This window comes from Sphaerodactylus townsendi, linkage group LG02, assembly GCF_021028975.2.
Source record: "Sphaerodactylus townsendi isolate TG3544 linkage group LG02, MPM_Stown_v2.3, whole genome shotgun sequence".
Classification (NCBI taxonomy): domain Eukaryota; kingdom Metazoa; phylum Chordata; class Lepidosauria; order Squamata; family Sphaerodactylidae; genus Sphaerodactylus; species Sphaerodactylus townsendi.
In genome coordinates, this window is record NC_059426.1 from 142069572 (window position 1) to 142090765 (window position 21194).

Below are 21194 nucleotides of genomic sequence, written 5' to 3' on the forward strand. Positions count from 1 at the left end.
TGCTCTTACCTTCTCCCTTGTGTAACCGTGTTTACTTTTAAATAACAAGAGAAATACAGCTGACTGGTCAACTTGATTGTATTGATACATGTCAATAAGTGCATCGATAACTGGCTGCCTGCATTCTGCTGGTTAAAATTGAAAGGGGATGGTGTCATTTGCTTTTTCTGAACCCTGCTGTAAATGATTGGGCCTGGCCAATTCAAGAGGGCACTGCCTCTTATCTTATGCCCTCCAAACAATTACAAGTAGCACATGAGCAGAGCATCTTCTGAAAACTCTGTCCCGCCTCTATGATTGGACTGGCTTGGGAGAAAGGTGTTTACATCTTTCAACTGGATTTTGCAGGTAATATGGAGATAACAGCTCATACTAGAGAATTCTTCAGATACCAGCACCTGTACTGTGAGTTTACAACCTTAAACAAGCCATGTTTGACTTTCCCAATAGATAAGACAGCCCTGATCATCTGTGACTTGATGCCTTGAGGTGCATCTGTCGCATTGCGACAAACAGTTCAGCCAAAGCCACCATTGCGTAGTTGTCTTTTGAAAATTGATAGAATTTTTAAATGTTTCTGTGATGCTGGTGCAAACCTTTTGACAAGAAAGTGGGGGGGGGGGGAGGACAGATTTGGCTGGTGGAACAGAGAAGTTCCTGGGCCACTTGATGTACACTACTGGTAGGATGAGCCTTCCAAGATGATTGGCTTATGTTTCCTTAACATTACCGCTGTTGTTTTAGTGTGGTCCTTACCCAAATGGAAGAATCGGGACACCCATTTGCTTCTTATAACTCTTTCTCTTACCCAGAACAAATTATACTTTTCCATCCCTTCCCCGTTTTTAAAAAAGTGTGCTGAAAACCACTCCCAGGTACCACAGCTATTCCATTAAGAACAAGCAGTTATTCACAAGCCTTTCCTTGTACTTTTCCCTAGTTTACCTCAACAGCAAATGCTCTGGTGATGTATGCATTGTGTGAAAATTAAAGGGTTGAAAACCAGTATTTGGCTTGTTATTTATTCTTCAGGTGTGTTCAAGAACTCCTTTTCTGGTATGGGTTATAATGCCATCTGTTCCACAACAATATGGGGAGTTAAAATCTGCAGCTATTACCATTTGAAACACAGCAATCACACTATGTCATTAACGTATACAAAGAGGGATGGTACAGGGTGAGAGGAATGACTTCAGGCTCATTTATCTATCCCATGAGGCTTGTGCTTAACTGATGGGTCAGCCATGTTGAATCAGGCCACACCATAATGGAGTATTCATTAGGCCCCTGTAATCCAATTGCATAAATATGTGAGTGCTAAAAGATTATTTGTACAACACCACAGGCAACAATTTGATTTTCATGCAAGCATAAAATTTGGCAGGGACCTAAATTCACTAGTTATTCAACCCAGCTCCTGAGTAGAAAATTGGGAAACAAAATCATATCAATCAGGAGTTCATTCGTATTATGGGCTGCTTTTCAGCATTACCGTGAGGTTGTAGAAATCAGCCTCTTGCTACTGCAAATGTTAAAGCCCCAGTTGTGACAGGTGAAAGTGTTAAGGTTCAGCAATCTCAACTCCCTAAGAAATGAACTCCCTGACAATTGCTACACAGGCAGGCCACCTACTACTACACAACTTAATACTGTGTTTCCCCAAAAATAAGCCCTATCATGATTTTTCAGAATTTTTGGAGGATGCTTAAAATATAAGCCCTACTCCAAAAATAACTCCTGCTGGTAGTTACAGATCAGGATGGTGTGATCCAGCTGGGTGGTCCCTGCCAATGAGGCGGCGGCTTGCATCACACATGATGGGGAAGCAACGGGGTTGCCGAGAGACCGCCTTAATGAATTGTGAAGGTACCGTATTTCCCCGAATATAAGACAACCCCTGAAAATAAGCTCTAATGCATCTTTTGGTGCAAAAATTAATATGACGCTGTCTTATTTTTGGGGAAACACCCCCCCCCAAGTTTGATGCAGTTTGGTTTAGGGGGTCCAATGTTATGGACCCTCAAAAGGGTAGCCCCCCATGTCCTTAGCAAAGAATTTGAGGGTCCATAACTTTCGACCCCCTCTGCCAAACTGCACCAAACTTGGGGGGTTCCATCAGGACAGTTTCCAGATGATACCCTGAAATTTTGGTGCCAATACATCCAAAAATGCACCCCCTGCAGGAACATCCCTGAAATTTGCCCAAGAATCTTTGTTCTACATTGAGTTTTCTGTATTGTTGTCAATGGGGGTTGCAGGCTGGGGGGCACATCTCTGCAGGCACAATCTCAAAACTTTCAGGGTCTCATCAGAAGACTGCCCTGATGATCCCCCCCGCCCATGTTTGGTGCAGTTTGGTTCAGGGGGTCCAATGTTATGGACCCTCAAAACTGTAGCCCCCATTGGAAACAATGGGGGATGGGGCACCCCCTTTGGGAGTCCATAAGTTTGGACTCCTTCAACCAAACCTCACCAAACCTGGGGGGTAGCATAAGGACAGTCTCCTGATGATATGCTGAAATTTTGGTGCTGATATGTCTAAAACTGCACCCCCTGCAGGCACCAATGTCCTGGTGCAAAAAAAATTTGGTCATGGTGGAGTGGCTGCCCATGGGGGGGGGGGGGGCATCCAACTCAGGTTTTGCCCAGGGCTACAGTTTGCCTCGTTATGCCCGATTATCATGCCTTTATATAAAGCAGTGATGCGACTGCACTTGGAGTATTGTGTTCAGTTCTGGTTGCCACATCTCAAAAAGGATATCGAAGAGACAGAAAAAGTGCAGAGAAGGGCAATGAGGATGATTGAGCGATTAGAGCACCTTCCTTATGAGAAGAGGCTGCAGCGTTTGGGACTCTTTAGTTTGGAGAGGAGACGTCTGAGGGGGGATATGATTGAAGTCTATAAAATTATGCATGGAATAGAAAATGTTGACAGAGAGAAATTTCTCTTTCTCACAATACTAGAACCAGGGGTCATACATTGAAAATGCTGGGGGGAAGAATTAGGACTAATAAAAGGAAACATTTCTTCATGCAACGTGTGATTTATGTTTGGAATATGCTGCCACAGGAGGTGGTGATGACCTGGATAGCTTTAAAAGGGGCTTAGACAGATTTATGAAGGAGGAGTCAATCTATGGCTACCAATCTCGATCCTCCTTGATCTAGATTGCAAATGCCTTAGCAGACCAGGTGCTCGGTGGCAGCAGCAGCAGGCCATTGCTTTCACATCCTGCACATGAGCTCCCAAAGGCATCTGGTGAGCCACTGCAAGTGGCAGAGTGCTGGACTAGATGGACTCTGGTCTGATCCAGCAGGCTCTTTCTTATGTTCTTACAATAATGGGCATTTTGTTTTCAATCTCTTTTCTAATCATGCCTAGCATGGTGTATGCCTTTTTCTCTGCTGCTGCACACTACATTTACATTTTCATTGAATTTTCCACAGCAGCCCCAAGATCTCTTTCAGTCTCAATCAAAGCCAGTTCAGACCCCATCAGTATATCCTTAAAATTTGGATTTTTGTTCCCGTATACATTTTCTCCCTTCTGGATACACAGAATGTTACACGTAGTTCTCCAGTATCAGCTGCTGCTTGCATTAGCCATGTTTCCTTTCAAATGATTAGCACATGTATTATGTATAACCATTAATTTGCACAAGAGTTCTGCAGTTAAGTCCATACAGGCCAAAATTAAAAGTTGTCCTATTTTGGAAACAACATTTAAACTGCTCTGAGTACTTTTAAAGGGGCATTTTATTGGGCTGATCTTAAATTCTAGTTGTTGGTGCATTTTTTAAAAATTACGTAGTTTAATTAAAGCGGTGGGTTGGATTCAGCAGTCCCTCACTAAAAGGTACTGACAGTTGCAGATCTTTACTGGTTTTCCTCCCCCACTCCATGAAAGATTATTCCAAAGGCTGCAAAGTCTACAGGTCATAACACTGGCCTTTTCACCTCATTCAGGAGTGCAGCACTGCTGATGAAAGGCAAAGAGTAGTTTTGTCCCCTTTACCACTGCAGCTTCCTGACTTAGTCCACAGAAGACCCACAATCCCAGAAATGAATATTCCAGGGTTGGAAAAGATTACTAACAGGAGGAAAATACAGGGAAGATTCACAGTTCTTAAATCTGCAGGCCACAGGTTTTACCCCAGAGATTTTTAATCTTTACACTTTGGCCAAATCCACTCTCATGGGGAAAGGATCACAAAATATTGTAACATCCTAGTTCCAGTAAGCTCAAGGTGTCCTTCCCTGCACTTTCTGCTGGTGAAATTTTACACAGGTGTGTCCCATGCCACCTGAAAAAGCAGCTATTCTATAGTAATACTTTTGCACAAACAAAACTCAGCCCAGCCAAAAGTGTGCAATCATTTTAAACTTTGTTAGCCACTTTTCCAAATAAAGATGCTGCCCAAAGTAGGGTTTAGGTGTAAAGAAGCAATGCAGCAAGATTCAATATAAAGCAAATCCACAATGGAATGAGAGATTCTGTTTCTGACCAATGGTTTCCCAACATTAAGCAGTGTGTGCAGTTCAAAGTGGGCCACAGTATAACAAACCAGATTTTATAACTATTCCCAAAATAAGAAATTACAGGAGTGACGCAGTGTTTCAAACAGTCAATGGTGATTTGAGGTCGTCTTTGTGTTTCTTGAGGCCGAGAGTCGGGGGGGGGGGGGCAGGCTCGTTTCTCCCTTAAAAAGACGGGGGTGGAGGTGCCTGGGGAATGGTAAAAATAAAACAGACCTCAAGGCCCAGCTAGCTTGTTTCTAGCGTCCAAGCAGAAGTTCGGGAAGGTCCACAATCCCAGCACACAGGCCACTCGCATCTCCCCGCCCTCATCCCCAAGCAAAGTGGCTTCCAGCAACATACTGCCCGCCTCTGCATATTTAGCCATCGCTGCTCAACGACGGAAATGTCGTCATCACCCACAGAGGAGTTTCAATCGCTTGTGAAATCCAACTCAGCGAGCGGCCGTCGATACATTTTGTGGCAGGGAGTTCCACAAACAATTCTGCAGCCGCCGCAAAAAAGGTAGTTCCCCGGCGGGGAGGGTATTCCTTCCGTGGCCCCGGCCCGCCTGCCACGTTTTCTTCCGGATCCGCGCAGCTGGTGGACGAAGAGCGAAAAGGCCACAGCCAAAGGAAATGCCCCGGACCTCTAATTGGCTGCCTTTCCCCGCCTATCTCTTGCGTCAGAGGCGACTGCTCAGACTCCTCCCTGCCTCTCGTCTCCTCGCGCTCTGTACCCAGCAGGCGGTGGCAGCGCAGAGAAGCCAAGAGGCGGAGCTTCTGGAAATATGCTGATGAATATGGCAGGGCATTGTGGGGGGATTGAGACTGGGGGAAACATTCCGATTTGGGGGTAGCCTCGCACCCAGATTACTATTTTTTTGCTGCTGACCTTTGCCTCACTATCCTGAGGCGTGGACGATGTGAACAAAAATAGCGGTCCGTGAGCCGCCGTGCCTTGTAAAGTAGTCGTCCGCGGTGGCTAACGGCGTTCGGGACCGAGGAAAGCATACTTACCTGGCAGGGGAGACACCTTGATCACGAAGGAGGTTTTCCCAGGGTGAGGCTCATCCATTGCACTGCGGGTGTGCTGACCCCTGCGATTTCCCCAAATGCGGGAAACTCGACTGCATAATTTGTGGTAGTGGGGGACTGCGTTCGCGCTTTCCCCTGGCATTTGGTAATGAAAAACAGAATGAATCAGTCTTACCCCTTTTTCTTTTTTAATCTTACGATACGTTGGCTTCTTTGCAAATTAAGCCGTCTTGTTTTCTCGTTTTTGCTTTCATTGCTCCTGTTATCCCTGTTACTTTCTGCACTCTACTGGAAGCTTGTTCTGATTTCTATTTATACTCCTAATTTTCCATTGTGTATATGCACCCACATCGTTTTAAACCAGTTCTCATCAATTTAAATAATTTTCACATTCTGACAAAATAAATACACTCATATTGTCATAGGTTACAGGCAGTGCCCTGGCCTAGATAATTTGCTAGCTTGATCTCAAGACAGTAGGCAGGGTTGTTCCTGGTTAGTATTTGGAGGGACGACCTCCAAGGATTACCAGGGTTGCGATGCAGAGGTAGGTATGGCAAACCTCTCTGAACAGCTCTTGCTTTGAAAACCCTACTGGGTCTGCAATAAGTCAGCTGTGACTTAGTGGCATGCACAAACACACAAAAGACAGCACCACAACAATCAAGCATCTGCTGCATCATGGCGCCACCACAGCGCAAAAACACAAACCTACACAGTTCAGTTTACCTAGTGAATAGTGAACACAAAAACTAGTTTATGAAGGAATACCGAGGACTCATGTTGGGTTCATGACATCTTTTATCTCAGGTCAGATACATTGCTCTCCAACATTATAAGGTGGGGAAAATATTTTTGTACATTGGTTAAGTGGTCTTTCTTTTCAACACAAGGGTATTAATTTTATTTTTAAATTTTACTATGGATTAGACTCACTTTTTCCTCATGAGGATGCATGTATGTAAAGATCACTTTCTAGGTGATATGAGAAACGTTGAAGTCTTAGATTACACATTCATTCTCCTGACTTGTCTCTTGGCCCAGATAGATGTCCTGAAGACATAGCTAACCAGTCAAGAGATTAATAGTACGGCTTTAGAAAATCCACATTCACTCTAAACTTCCACTTGGTCAGGTCATTTGCATCATTAAATACCAGGGTGGGCAAATTCCTATGAGAATCCTTTTGCTTAAGAAGCTTCGAATACACATTATATCTAAAGGGTTCAACATAGTGCTAAAAATTCCAACTGGCCATGCTACACTGGCTAAACTTTTCCAACTACTTTTATGATAAGGGATCCCATAAATTGAAATAGGAAAAGATTATTCAAGACTTCTTTCTGTCTAGTATTTTTGTACACCTACTTGTTTAACATGATATCTATACAATTTGAAGATGCAGAACTGAAGTGAATTCTCTCATTCTAGACCCTGACCTGGATGGCCCAGGCTTGTCTGATCCCGTCAGATCTCAGAAGCTAAGCTGGCTCGGTTCTGGCTAGTACTTGAATGGGAAGCCTCTAAGGAGGCCTCTATGCAGATGAAGGCAATGGCAAACCACCTCTATTAGTCTCTTGCCTTGAAAACCCTACTGAGTTGTCATAGGCTGGCTGTGACTGGGCAGCACTTTATACACACTCGTGGCTTCTCACAGGTAGCTCTATACAGGACCATGTCTCTCCTGTGCTGCGCCATCTGCTCTGGCTTCCAGTGGAACACTGGATCATTTTCAAGGTGGTATTAACCTTCAAGGTACTCCGTGGCCTCATACCTTAGGGACAGTCTGTCCCCCTATGTCCCCACTTGGCCCCTGTGTTCTGCAGAGGCCAATTTGCTGGTGGTCCCAGGCCCCTCAATTATATGGCTAGCTTCCACCCAGGCCAGGGCCTTCAGTGCCTTGGCACCTGCCTGGTGCAGTTCCTTGCCATCATCTGTTAGGGCCCTGAGGGACCTTAAACAGTTTTGCAGGGCCTGCAAAACAGAATTATTCCGTCGGGCTTCTTTGGGGGGTGGGGAGTAGCCATTGAAAGAGATGCCATCCCCTGTACTCCAACTTGTGGGCTGATTTATATTAAATCTGACGCTGTTGTGCCACCATGACCACCCTCAAGACATAAACTAGAATGCCATTCTCACCATCTGATTTTGTATAACTATTTATTAACTTTTATTTGGTTTTACGTTATTTGTAATTGGTTTTATTTAGTAAGTTTTAACATGTATTGTACACCTCCCAAAGCCCTTCGGGAGTGGGCGGTATTGAAATCCAATAAATAAAAAAAATAATTCTGGGGGTTCTGACACCATAATATCAGCAGATCTGAACTTTTTTGGTTGTAAGGTAGAATTGGATGCTGCAAGATATTGCCAGTGGGCTTTACGTTAAGATGGACATTAAAAAATTCTCCATGGCCTGCTGGACATACTTGTATGAGCATACAGGAGATCCAGGTTCAAATAGAAACAACCCATTATAAGGCAATAGCCCTTCAAGTATTTACCTGGGAATAAACTTCATTGAATGCAAACAGACTCATTTTTCACTTGTGTGTGTAAGATGAGGCTGCAAGATTTTTGAAAGACAAGGCTTTGTTTTCTGAATCTATTTTACTCGTGGCATCAAAGAGTTTGCTGGAGCTTTTATATGCCACAGAATTTGGGTTGTGTACTTTGACAAAATGCAGAAATTGATCCAAGCAGCAGATTGGGGGAACACAGATGAACTTGCAGGAAATTTAATTCTGCACGTGGGCCAATACAAGTGTTACCGATGGGAAAATAAACAAAATATTTTCCTGAAGTCAGGTTGCCTAGCTACACTGGCTCCATGCCTGGACACGGAGACTTGTGTGGTTCAGAAGCCTTCATAAGGTTCACAAAGAATGTATATGCATGATTGTGCCAATGCTATATGGTTTCCCTCTTGTTTGTGTCATTCTAGGATGGAATAAAAGCCCCTTTTAGCTGAGTTTATGCCTGCAGTTTAGGATTTTAGTTTAAGAAGGTTCTTCAGTTAGGTTAGGGTTCTATTAGTTTGAAGCGAGCCCTGCCAGTAGGTAGATGTACAGTCCTGCCTATAAGTATAAGTATGTGTGTTTATCCCTTAAGGTTTTCCTAATGTTTAAGTTAGAAATGTTATTTTTGAAATTTGTGTCTGAGAATAGAAGCAATAGCCAGTTAAGGTCTGATATTAAGGGACAAGGAAGTTACTCCTGGAATTTAGTTTGGACCAACACCCAGGTAATCCCATCTTCACCAACAAAAGGGCCTTTTGACTAACAAAGGATGTCACCCTGATTTGCTATTGGACGGTTTGAAGTTTTACTCTCAGGATCCAGAAGCTCATTGGACTGTTCACATCCTTACTTTCAGGATCCAAGAATTCATTGGTTGATTTGAACTTGCCTCTGTCTAACACTCCCAAGGAACCACCTCAGGCAAGAAGGTGCTAGCTTTTCTTCTGGGATTTGATCTCATCAGCATGTGCAAAGGGACTGTTTTCTCCCTTTGGCGTTCTAGGATTTTTCTCTGTATTAGATGGAAGGAGACCGCCCCCTTCCTGGGTTTTGCACTGTGGGGGTGGGACTGCCCTACACCCCTTTTCTGGGTTACTGGGAAATGTATAAAGGGGCTGAGGCACAGCCATGTGGAGTTCCTTTCTGCTGAGCTGTGCCAAGAGATCACTTGCAATAAAATCCTTCCTGCTTTGAAGAAACGCCGGCTTCCTGCGCCTCATTAAGTTGCTGAGCTGAAATCACTTATTGTTACCTGGCAAATCGCGGTAACACAAGGTTGACGCTGAATAATCACAGGGATAAAAGAGGTTGCTTTTTCAGTGGTACCAATTAGGAAGCAAGGACACTGGGTACCATCCAGCAAAAGTTGTGTATGCAACCAGTGGGACAAGCAATCCAATGCAGAGCTGCTCTGAAGAAAGGCCACGAAATGAACTTGCCATTACCTGTACCACAAGCTGGGGTGATGCTGCTCCAACCTGTCCTCTTTATAAACATATGTGGTGTCTGGGAACTAATATTCCTTAGTGTGCTGGGACCTAGTTCAGATACGCACCAAGGGAAGAGGGGTTCCATCCTTCCCTCCCGCACCATTTTCCCAAGCCGAAACCACCCCATGTGCACTGAATGACTCATATTACAAGCTCCATGTAGTTTGGCCCTATTATTCAAGCATTGCAGCCGAAACAATTATGTATTATCTCCATGGGATTAGAGTGTATATAGAACGTATGAGCAGCATTTTAGGGGGGAAATATGGGGTTCAGTGGGAAGGTGAAGGTGAGGAAGTTATGCTTCCCTGATGAAAATCCTTCTGTCAGCAGAAACATTCTCTGGGGTCCAACTATGGGTTTCAGTGATATTTAGATATTTCTGTTTTGTGGGTTTGCAACACTGTTTAGCCACACTATAGCTAAATCCAGCAATTCCAAGAAAAAGATGCATGTTAAATGAGACTGTCAATTGGCACTGTAGCCATTTAAGGATACAGGAGGTTCAGCCTCTGGAATGGGGCCTGCTACTTCACTCTATAAAGCACTAGGTCTTTTGATGTGCTTAGGTCTTCCTCCTAGATTAATTCAGGTCTCATTGACACTGCTTGGAGGTCAGGAAACAAAGCATATGGTTGGGACTGGGCCTTGACACTCATCAGGTCTTTCCCTCAAGGGACAGCAGTTATTTCATGGACACAGGCAACGGTACGTTAACCCTGGACTGTCTCTTGGAGGCAACTAGAGGATTTGAATGTATCTGGGATCTTGCTGTCTAGTTTGGAAATTATTTTGTAAATTGGTTTCTTCCAGGAAGGGTCCAAGTCCTTGCCTCCCCTAATAGCACCAAAGAATTCCTGAAGGGTTAAGCTGGCAACATCCAGAAAGCCATCAGGAACCTGCAGAGAAGGAAGATTCAGTTAGAGTCAGTTAACATTTTTAAAAGGAAAACAGAAGAGGATGAGGAAGCCAGGCTGCTAAACCCCCAAGAGTTTAGGATTCCCTGGAGGGAGAGATTTGGGCTAGGGCAAATGTCGTTATGGCCATCTTTGCTTTAGGGAGTACAGGCTCACCTCAAAATCATTCCCTTTGTTGTAGTGTGTATTGAGAATGCGGAAGAGTTCAGAGTCCCTTGAAATGAGGAGGTCATTGGGATCTGTGATTCCATCTAAAAGGGCTTGCCTGGCAAACTTTTCCATCTGGATGTAGTAAAATTCACGGAAATTGCTGAACCATTTGATGAGCTGGGAAGTGATACAGCGGGTGAACTGTGAAAAGACAAGCACTGTGGAGTCATAACTAGACTATTTCTGGCTTATTGTTTGAAAGATCTCTACCCTACCTCTCCACTTGTGGTCTTCAGGATGACCAGCTTGTAAAAATGCTGCATAAAATGCTGCACAAAATAAAACAGCCTATAAAATAGACAATAGGTTTTTTAATATACAAAATAGTTCTGCAGCTAACAGTTAAAAACAAAGCATTAAAAAGTACATTGTGAAACCAATTAATACCAAGCCGAAATTGAAATAGATCAATGCTTGGGTGGTTTCAACGCTACTATGAAGGCAGTGCAGTGGATAGTACACTGACATAAACAGAATTCTTCTAGATAACCAACAGTAAACCCATTTATGTCTTGTTGAAGGCTTTCATGGCCAGATTCAACTGGTTCTGGTGGGTTTTCCGGGCTGTGTGGCCGTGGTCTGGTGGATTTTGTTCCTAACCTTTTGCCTGCATCTGTGGCTGGCATCTTCAGAGGTGTATCATAGAGAAAAGTCTGTTTCACACTGAGTCAAAGTGATACACCTCTGTGATACACCTGTACACCCAGATTCTCCTTTTAAATCCATCTTAAAGGGAGAATCTGGGCTCCCCAGTTAAAACAACATTGAAAGTGATGATGTTTTGGGGTGGATTTCAGCATCACAGCAGCCACCTATGGGGGGGCGCAAACCTCAGGTTTTGCACCAGGCTCCATTTTCCCTAGCTACCCCTCTGCCTGGAGGGGAGGGAGAAGGAACTGCCAGCTACAGCTGGGAGCCCAGCCAGTGGGGGAGGGGGACAGGGCAGGGGAGTCGGCCATCTCTGGCCTCAGAGAGCTGCTTTTATAAGCACTGAGGTCAGGGGCAGGGCTTGTGGAGGTGTGGCCACGCCCCCAGGGGCAGGTGGGGGCATGGCCTTGCTCCCGAACCCCCCCATAAAAAATCTATACCTACTTCACTGCAACTTCACTAATTGGAAACCACCCTTCTTCTCCATATCCTGTCCTAATAGTAACCTCTTGTTTAGAGGTTATGTTTATTGACCCTATGTTTATTGATGTTAAGTTGATTTTGACCCTATGTTATTGATGCATTTATTGATGGTTGTTCTATGATGTTATGTTTATTTATGTTGTTATTATGTTGTTGTGCACTACCCTGAGCCTTTCGAGGGAGGGCAGTATATAAATTAAATATACCATACAATACCATACCAAAGCTCCAGGATTTTCCAACCCAGAGTTGAAATTGAACTTGGAGTACAAGAAGATGAAGAATTTTACCTGAACATCGAGGAAGTAGGCTTTCAGCAGAGAAGATGAGGGGTAGCGAGTGAAGAAGAACATCAGCTTAGCTTTTCTCAGATGGCCAGGGGTCAGAGCTTCCTGAACGTTACTTGGAGTCAAGGAAAAAGTTTGCTTGTCATTCCAACTTCAATTTGGTCACTGGGTTTCCTTGGGTGTGCTGCAATGTCCTGGTCTAATGCAAAGGAGCTCCCAACATTAATAAATTATGTCATTGGATTTAGAGCAAATGGCAAAAAGGGAAATGATAGTGGGATTGTCAGACTTTATGGGGTACTACCCCCTACTGCACTTGTTGACTGGTTTAGCTTCAGTGGATCATGATGCAGAAGTGAGCCAACCTATCTGACTACCAATGGCTGGATATGAGACTCCACTTCACGCCAGAGTCACAGAAGGGGGAGGGACAGTCAAGCTTTTGCTTTCGCAGCATTATATCCCCGGCCATCAGTGTCACCTTAAGCAGAGTTATAGATGCTCCAGTGGACTTAGAAAGATTTGGCTCTGCTTAGGAGGGTGTTGTGTGTTGCTCCTATCAGTCTTTATACTGAATACAAAGTGCAGTCTTTAAGCTGAATACAAAGCTCCACATCAGGTTGGGAGCTGACAAATCTGTACTAGAGTAACGGTTTAAGTTGATTTCATTGGCAGTAATTTATGGGTTGAGAAAATAGTTTTGATTTTTTTTAAATGCTTGCACTACCAACCATTTGTTCTTTTTAAACTAAACACTATATGTGCTTCAGGGGCACTTAAGTTCTATGCAAAACACTGTTCTGAGCCCCTCGGGGGAGGGCAGTATACAAATTAAATAAACAAACAAAAATAAATAAATAAATAAATAAATAAGAGGTTTATTCACTTTGTTAGGAGAAGGCAAGAGAGCTAGATCCTATAAAAAGGACTCTGGTGGCTCAATCCAAAGGAAGGGGTCGAATCAGCTGCTGAGAGCAGTGCAGGGCTGTGTTCCCTGGAGCACTTGCCCCAGTAGAGGGACAGTGGGCAGTTGGAGCACCTGCCCCAGTAGATCTGCCAGTGGGTGGCTGCTGCAGCTCTCCACAGTGGTGGGATACGGCACTGAATGCCACATCAGTGTACTGCCACAGGGGTGATTCAGGGGCATGGCACTAGTCAACTCTTACCCAGTCATTGTCCGTGTTATGCTGGTGGCAGGGGTTTGGGGGCCTTCTGGCAGCAGGGAGGCAATTTTGTGTTTGCAGTCTCCCCATGCTACCAGAAAGCCTTATTGGGACAGGCGGGTCTGCGCAGCTGCAGCTCCATGTCTGAGCACCTGACCTTTTGGATGGGTTAGGAGTGCTAAATATAAAGTTGTATTGCCATTACTGGCAGCAAAGTTATGGTTCAATCACGGTAAAAATAACTGAATTAGAGGTGGCTGGGGTTTTCAATGATGTTCGTATGATGGACAAAAAGAACTGAAATTTATTTTTTGTAATATTTATTGTTAAAAATGAAAATGAAGGAATCCCATATTCAGTGCCATTTGATTCTTGGTACAATATTTAGAGCATGGGTCAAAATTTGAGAGAGATTAAATCTAGGGATCCCTTCCCAACACCACCGACTTATATTAACAATTCTAACAGGTGATTCCACAGTCATCTTGTGCAAACTAGTGGAGAGGAAACCTTCCCGCTTATTTTTATACAATTGAATGAGGCAGCCCTAAATTGTTTTGAGATTTTGAGATGCTATAGCAGAAGCACCCAGCTCTTCCAGTATTTTTTGATCAGATCCTATAGAATGCAGAGGCTGATGAGCCATCTAGACAATTATCAGAGGGTGAAAAGAGCTTTGTTTTATCAGATAACCAGTTTTTGATAAGGTTTGCAAGAGGTGGGAACAATTTGGAAATTTCTCCTCAGCCTTTCCCAATAATCTCTGCCTGTTGTATTCCAGAAGTTGTTCTAGGCTGATTCCCATGTCCCTCTCCCCCTTCACTGACTCTCAACATTTCTAGTCCATATTCAGTCATCAATTTTTATTTTTTTCTTCTGGTTAATTCACAAAAATATTTTTCTATATATCTGGGAATCTGTACAGTACGTAGAGACCTCTGCTTTGTATGTCCGTAGTCTGATCTTACTGCTTTTATGACTGATGCAGGGGCCAACCGCTTTTACTATTGTAGTACTATTGTACTAATGATGATCTAAATCAAAAGATAATTTTGGTATGATGATGTCAGGGAACTGATACCCCTGGAGAAAATGACTGTCTAGGAGAACAGACTCGATGGCATCACACCCCCGCTGAACTCCCTCCCTCCCCACACTCTGCCCTCAGCAGACTCCATCCCCAAGTCTTCAGGAACTTCCCAACCCAATAACCTCCCCCTGAAGAGCTTCTTCAGACCAAAGCAGTTGTTTTGGTATTTTTGTTGCATGTTATGTCTAACTCTGCCGTGAAGCTACACACTTTATCATGTCTAGTCCACCCCTTGTACTCTGCTTTATTCCTTTTATCGCAGGTGTGTCCAACTCTGGCGCTTTAGATGATCATGGACTACAATTCCCATCACCCCCTGCTTGCATGGCCAATTGGAAGGGGCTGATGGGAATTGTGGTCCATGATCATCTGAAGCGCCAGAGTTGGACACCCCTGTTTTATCGCATAGCACTGTGAAGTCAGTTAGTCTTACAAATGGTAGATACATATGATCCAGAAGGCTCCTAAAGGATATATGAGCTGAGGGGAAAGGAATCTCATCCACTGCAGCACACAATTCAGAAAATTCAGCTTTTGAAGCTACAAGAGAGGCCAAATTTTCCATTTCAGTAGATTGTAAGGACACTGGATATCGTTGTCGCATGACAGAGGACTTCAGTTTGACTGGTTGCCAAGGAACATCTATGGATTCTGGAGAAGAGGGTATCCTTGTGGGAGGGCTACCCCAGCGGCCATTTTGACTACACAGTAGCATTTGGCTAAGAACATCATTTCTTTGAACTTCAGAGGTCATGATCAAGGGACAATTCACTTGTGTTGTTCTCTCAACTTTTGAACTGATGGGATAAGCTGGAAATCCTGGAGGCTTTTCTGTGATTCGTGATGTGGAACCTTTATGAGAAGAAAAGTTAGGAAACCATTTTCTGGGGATTTTTTCTCCAGCACCACTAAATTCTCTTCCTGTAGATGACACTGTCAGTAGGGGAGAATTGCACAGCTGGGATGGAAGGCCAGGTGAATTAGGCAAGACTTTTTTCAAAACAGAGTCCACAGCCTGTGTCACTACCTGGATTAATTCATGTTTTAATATCTCTGAAAGTGTGTTGTCTTCTGAAGTTGGGATACTGGAACCCATCATTGCAGCTTCTTTTTCTGACAGTTTGGATCCTTCCTCCTTTGGGATGAGTCTCCATAAAGGATTTTGGTTTTGGTCACTTAAAATGGCTTGATTACCATCATCCAAACATTGCCCTAACTTCTCCTTCAGCAAGTGCACAGTTTTCTCCATACTTCTTTGGTTTTGACAGGCATCACTGCATGGTTGAAGAAACTTCTTTCCAAGTTGTTTCATCTGATGCTGCAGAACATGGAGCTGTTTTTTCCGTTGTAGATGTTCATCTGCTCGGATGTTGCTTTTACCAGGTCTTACTGGAGGAGTTTCATGTGGACTTTGCTGATGAGGAAGTTTCTGTTTTCTCTTATTCTCTCGGTAGTTCTTTTCCTTCTCTGTGTGATGTTCACCTGATTCCCCAAAGGTACCAGGCACAATGGAGCTTGGCATGATGTTCATGCCCCTGATAATATTTTCTACCCTGGCCCTCTTTGCTTGCAAATGTTCATTACCAAACTGGCTAGAGTTACTCATCCCAAAGAATGGCAACTGGCTAAGAGCAGATGCTTCCTTGGAAAATGTATTGTTCCCGCCACTTTGGAACAGCAGTTCATTTTTCTGTGAGGAAGGGAGAAGAAAGGCTGGATCCAGACCACTGCTAGCTTCTGGCTGACTAAGCAGATGTGAGATTACAGAAGCATAGTATGATACAGGAGGAAAGAAATTGTCTCTTTCAGTACAAGCTTCTCCTTTCTGTCCATCCACATGTCCTGAAACAGGATTGTAATTGTAGAGGTCATAGATATTGTTCCTTTGCATGTCGTTTTCTTCTTTGAAAATCCTAGAACCCAACAAAACAGCAAACACTATTTGGGTTATAAGATTACCCAATTCAGGACTGTGGGAAGTGCTTTATTTTTATTCGTTCAAGGACCATAAATCTGGAGCAATAATAAAACAAATTATCCAGCAGTGCACAGAAAAATATTTGAGAAGGGCAACTATTCATATTCCTCCAAGTCTATCTAGGGAAAATAGGAACGTTAGTATTCAAGAATCAACCTCTGGGTTAGAAAGGTGACTGCTATTCCATCCCTAGATAATATGTATTTTTTTCTTTTAAAAGCATTTCCAGTTAAGGAAGTACATCTGAAGCAGATCTGTCAGCTAACACCTTTAGGTTGAACTGCTTTTAGAATTTTTTTACTTCATTTATACCCAAATGTTCTTCCCAACAGGAACCCCAAGTAGCTTACAACATTCTCCCCTCCTTCATTAAATCCTCATAACAATACTATAAGGCATGTTGGGCTGAGTGTGAATGATAAGGAATGTCCCCAACGTTTAACCAAAATCCACTTTCCTGACAAACCATAGCATTTTGCCCTGCTATCAGTAGATGGGGGGGAGGGGAGTCATTCTTTATCTTCTTTCTTGCATCATGTATTGTTAGCATTGCCTTTTTTATTCCAGAGATGGCCCTGATCATGATGCAAGATGAGGTGGCAGATTTTAGATGCCATTTCAAGAGGCTGAGTAGGAGGTAGCAAGATCGGGCTCATGGAGAACCTGGACATTCTGTTGTGGAAGCCTTGTTGTAATGAATGAGAGTGGCAGAGGAGTGCCGAAGTAATCTTTGTGACTGCTGGTCATGTCAACAGGACTTGCACAATGGATCTTGCCCAGAGGTGGGATCCAACCAGTTCTCACCACTTCTCTAGAAGTGGTTACTAATTTTTTCTGAGTGCCGAGAAGGGGTTACTAAAGCAACCTCCCTGCCCAATAGGGACTGGAGGTGTGTGTGTGCGGCGGCGCCACTGTTTGAATCCCACCACCATCGGAACCTGTTATTAAAATGTTTGGATCCCACCACTGATCTTGCCCAAGGTAATTAGATGGGAAGGCGCCATTTGAATTGTTTACCTCAAGACCACAGTGTCAGTTGTGGAGTGAGCAGCCTACTGGAACTTGTCAGTCCATTTCACCCATCATTTTCCCTGCTTTCGTCACACACACATACAACACCTGATTTTATTCTAAAGTTTTGTTTACTGGACCATTTATCAACCACATTGCTATCTTTTTAGTTCTGTCAACGTACAGGCATCCAAACCTGGAATTTGACCTCATTTAACTTAACTCAAATACATGCTGTATCTGTTGAACTAATGAGTCAGATTAAGATTGGGAGAAGCAGATTTGAGTCCAGTAGCACCTTAGAAATGAAAGTTTCCAGGTATTAGCTTTTAAGAGTCAAAACTCCCTTACAGTTCCATTCCTGGGGGGAGGGGGTGAATCTGCTGTTGGCACCAGCGGATTTGCCCTCCCCAGGCACTTGACCTGGAAGAGGGGCAGATCTGCTGGCGGGTGACCGCTGCAACCCTCTACAGCAGTGAGATGCAGTGCTGAATGCTGCGCCAGTGTCCCGCTTCCCATGTCACCCCCGCCAGCATAGCAGGGGCGGTCAAGGGTTGTGGCCGAGGCAGGAGTTGATGCAAGTTGGCTTCCATCTGGCCAGTCCTCCTGTTGTGCTGGGGCTTGGGATTCATGCCACCTTTTCATTAAGCCCAGTGAGGGCTTTCCAGAGGCAGAGAGGGTTTTTTGTGTTTTTATCCTCCCCATGCCACCAGGAAGCCTCCTTGGTGGGCCAGCGTGGCTGCTGTGTCAAATCCTGGTGCCCAGCCTTTTGGATGGGGTTGTTAGTCAAACTAAGCCAATTGGCCATGCTGGCAGGGGCTGATGGGAGTTATAGTCCATGAACATCTGGAGAGCAACAGGTTGCAGACCCCTGGAGTAAGGAGATTTAACTCTCAAAAACATACATCCTGAATTTTTTTGTGTTCTCTAAGATGCTACTGGACTTCAATCTAACTGTTCCACTACAGATGAACATGGGTTCCCTCTGAAACTTTGAGGTGTAGAGGAATTCAATCCCCAAAGCTGAGCTGTTTAATTGTTCCACTGTTTTATACAGAAACAGTGTGAAAAGGAGCTAAAGGGAAGAATAATAGTTCTGAGCCTGGAAAGAGGTATGTTCAAGCATGAGGAAGAATATGTAGAAGAGACAGAGCAAGGGAATGGAAGCCACATAAAAAAGACAAGGACCCAGACAGTATCCCATCATGTCAATTTACTGACCAGTGAAAGCCCTTGGGTTTCTGAGATTTCAGGAGGCATAGCGTAAGCATTTCCAAGGATTTCTCTACAGTCATAAAGTCAGAAAACTTCAGTATTTTCAATCTGATCAGAAATCTTCCAAAAAAAATCTTCAGGAGCCAGCATGGTGTCATGGTTAACAGCAGCAAACTCTAATCTGGAGAACAAGGTTTAATTCCCCATTCTTCTGTATGAAACCTGCTGGGTAGCCTTGGGCAGCCCTTGAGTTTCTCTCAGAACTCTCTCAGCTTCATCTGCCTCACAAGCTGCCTGTTTGGGGTGGGGGGGGGTGGGAATGGTGAAGCAAATGTAAGCCACTTACAATTGTAAGACTACTTACAATTCAGAAAAGTTGCGCATAAACACCAACTCTTCTTCTTCTTCTTCTAAATAGCATTGAACATATTCTATGTCGTTTGTTCCTGCGCATGTTGGATTCAAGAATGCTTTTGTCTGCATTTCACAGGTCATGTCAAATTGCATTATAGGGGTCGGTTGTTGAACAGAGTATGCTCTATGGAGTCAAGCACCAAATCTGTGCCAATGCCAGGCATACTCACAATAATTGTAAATCTCTTGATACGTCATCATATCGCTTTTAATTTTCTGTCTATATCCTTGTCTATATCCTTGCACAAATAATATAAGGGAACAAATGTAATAAACAAAGCTTGTTTGAATGTACTGTGCAGATATCTTGGAAAGACACCAGAGGCTACCATTAAACAGCCAGACTTTTCCTTAATCTTTGGTGCATCCAACCATAAAACGTTCCCCTCCAAAACAACCTCTCTCAAAAAGTCATGCCAAAAAGGGATTTTCAATCGTTTCCAAGTCACACCTAAACATTCTGTGAAGGGCAGAATAGCTGGCTATTTCATCAACCCTTCCAAAGCAATCTGTAGTTTGTCAGATTGATCTGCCCACCATCCTCTCCAGACATGCCAAACTCCAGACATGCCCTACCAGATTCCACCAAAATGAACAAAAATGTTTTAAGTATTTCCGAAGTATATTGAGAAATGTATTAACAAGAGATTGCTAAAAAGACAATAATATATATTAACAGAGAAATGTACAAGCTGAGCACTCCTATATCTTAGCTAAAACTTACAACGTTAAGCATCAATGTTAAGCTTCTACAACATAAAGAGATTGCCCAGTACTAACCTCAGGAAGCTCTGGTATTAGAAGCCTGAACTTCCATCCCTTGCGTTCCAGGCAAATGGCACTTCCCTTAGTTCACAGGTCTGTGGGATGCTGTCCTGTGGTTCCAGAGAGCAGCTGAATGAAAAAGGGACTCTGAAGAATTGGTGCTGTCATTAAAGGATCCCTCTCATTATAGAACTTCAGTCACAGATAGGGATGTGAGGAAGGCTAGTGGCCACCAATCAGCTTCCTGGATCTTCTGAATATGCAGAAGAGAGGTGCAAAGGTCAGGTTGAGAGTGACGAATCTTTGTGTATGCAGGGCAGCTTCTGTGTGTGAGAGGCAGACTTGAGGCAGAAAATAGTTTCTCGTAAAGCTGAAAGTGGTTTGAGAAAGGCATCACTTCTCCTTTCAAAAGGGATCCAGAAAGAATGTGAGACACTGCAGGCCAGTTGGCCTGATGACCATTCTATGTAAATCAGTAAAAATTATTATTAAAGATTGAATTATTAATCTTTTAGATATATGTAACCAAAGAAGATTCAGCATCCTTCTGCAACAGGAAATCCTTCTCACCAACCATTTGCCAGTCTTCAAGGGTATTAATATGCATGTGGATAAAAATGAGAGGGTAGCAGCAGTAAAAGTAATATATCTTTTTCACTGACCTGGAAACTAATACGGGTCCAAAATGCAGCACCCAGACTCCTTACCAGCATCTGGGTGGAGAGCATGTAACACCTGTACTTTGTCAGCTTCTCTGGTTGCTTGTGGAATTCTGAATCAGGTTCAAAGTGTTGGCTTTAACCTTCAAGGCCCTGAGCAGTCTCGGATCCTCATATCTTCGCAACTGCATCACCCCATATTACCCATGGAGGACTCTTTGGTCCTCTGATAAATATCTCCTGGTGGTCCCTGTCCCCAAGGACATGCGATTGAGTTTGACCAGAGCCAGGGCTTTTTCTGTCCTGGCACCAGCCTGGTGGAACTCTCTGTCAGCTGACACCAGGGCCCTGTGGGACATTAAAGAGTTCCACAGGGCCCAAAAGGTGGAGATGTTCCACCAGGCCTTTGGCTGAGGCCACTCGTATGCCCCAATGCCATCTGCCATCCTCCCTATACCACATGCGCCATCTTAATGCTGTTTACCATTACCCCCTCGATTTATTACCCATGCTTGTCTGATTAAATGGGGGATCTGTGTTCAAGCTGGGCTGCATTGTTTATGGGCTGAAGGTTTTTGCCATTTTGGATTTCAATGTGATTTTAAAAACATTTCGTATGTCGTTTTAATAATGCTTGTGTGCCAACCTTAATGAGGGAGAGTCACGCATCGCAGCACTGGGACTCTCCCTGATTGAGACAAACTACACTTATCAAGCAGGCTACCTCCTAGATTTGATCTTCAGGATGGGGTAGAGTAGACGATACCAAGCTGAGCCAGATGGGCTGGAATGG

At 43.8% G+C, this 21194-nt stretch overlaps 1 protein-coding gene and 1 non-coding gene across 2 annotated transcripts; one reads left to right on the plus strand and one right to left on the minus strand.

The window, feature by feature from the left end:
- Window positions 1–5526: 5526 nt before the first annotated feature.
- On the plus strand, window positions 5527–5690 carry LOC125427589. Its single transcript, XR_007243715.1, has one exon. It is a non-coding gene; the product is annotated as a U1 spliceosomal RNA (small nuclear RNA).
- A 3586-nt stretch (window positions 5691–9276) lies between these two features.
- On the minus strand, window positions 9277–19058 carry PROX2 (prospero homeobox 2). The gene is made up of 5 exons (XM_048484621.1): window positions 18928–19058; window positions 14835–16272; window positions 12110–12217; window positions 10635–10829; window positions 9277–10460 (listed from the first exon to the last, which is right to left on the minus strand). The coding sequence occupies exons 1-5, from the start codon at window positions 19056–19058 to the stop codon at window positions 10275–10277; spliced, it is 2058 nt and encodes a 685-aa protein (XP_048340578.1). The 3' UTR covers window positions 9277–10274.
- Between the last annotated feature and the right edge of the window lie 2136 nt (window positions 19059–21194).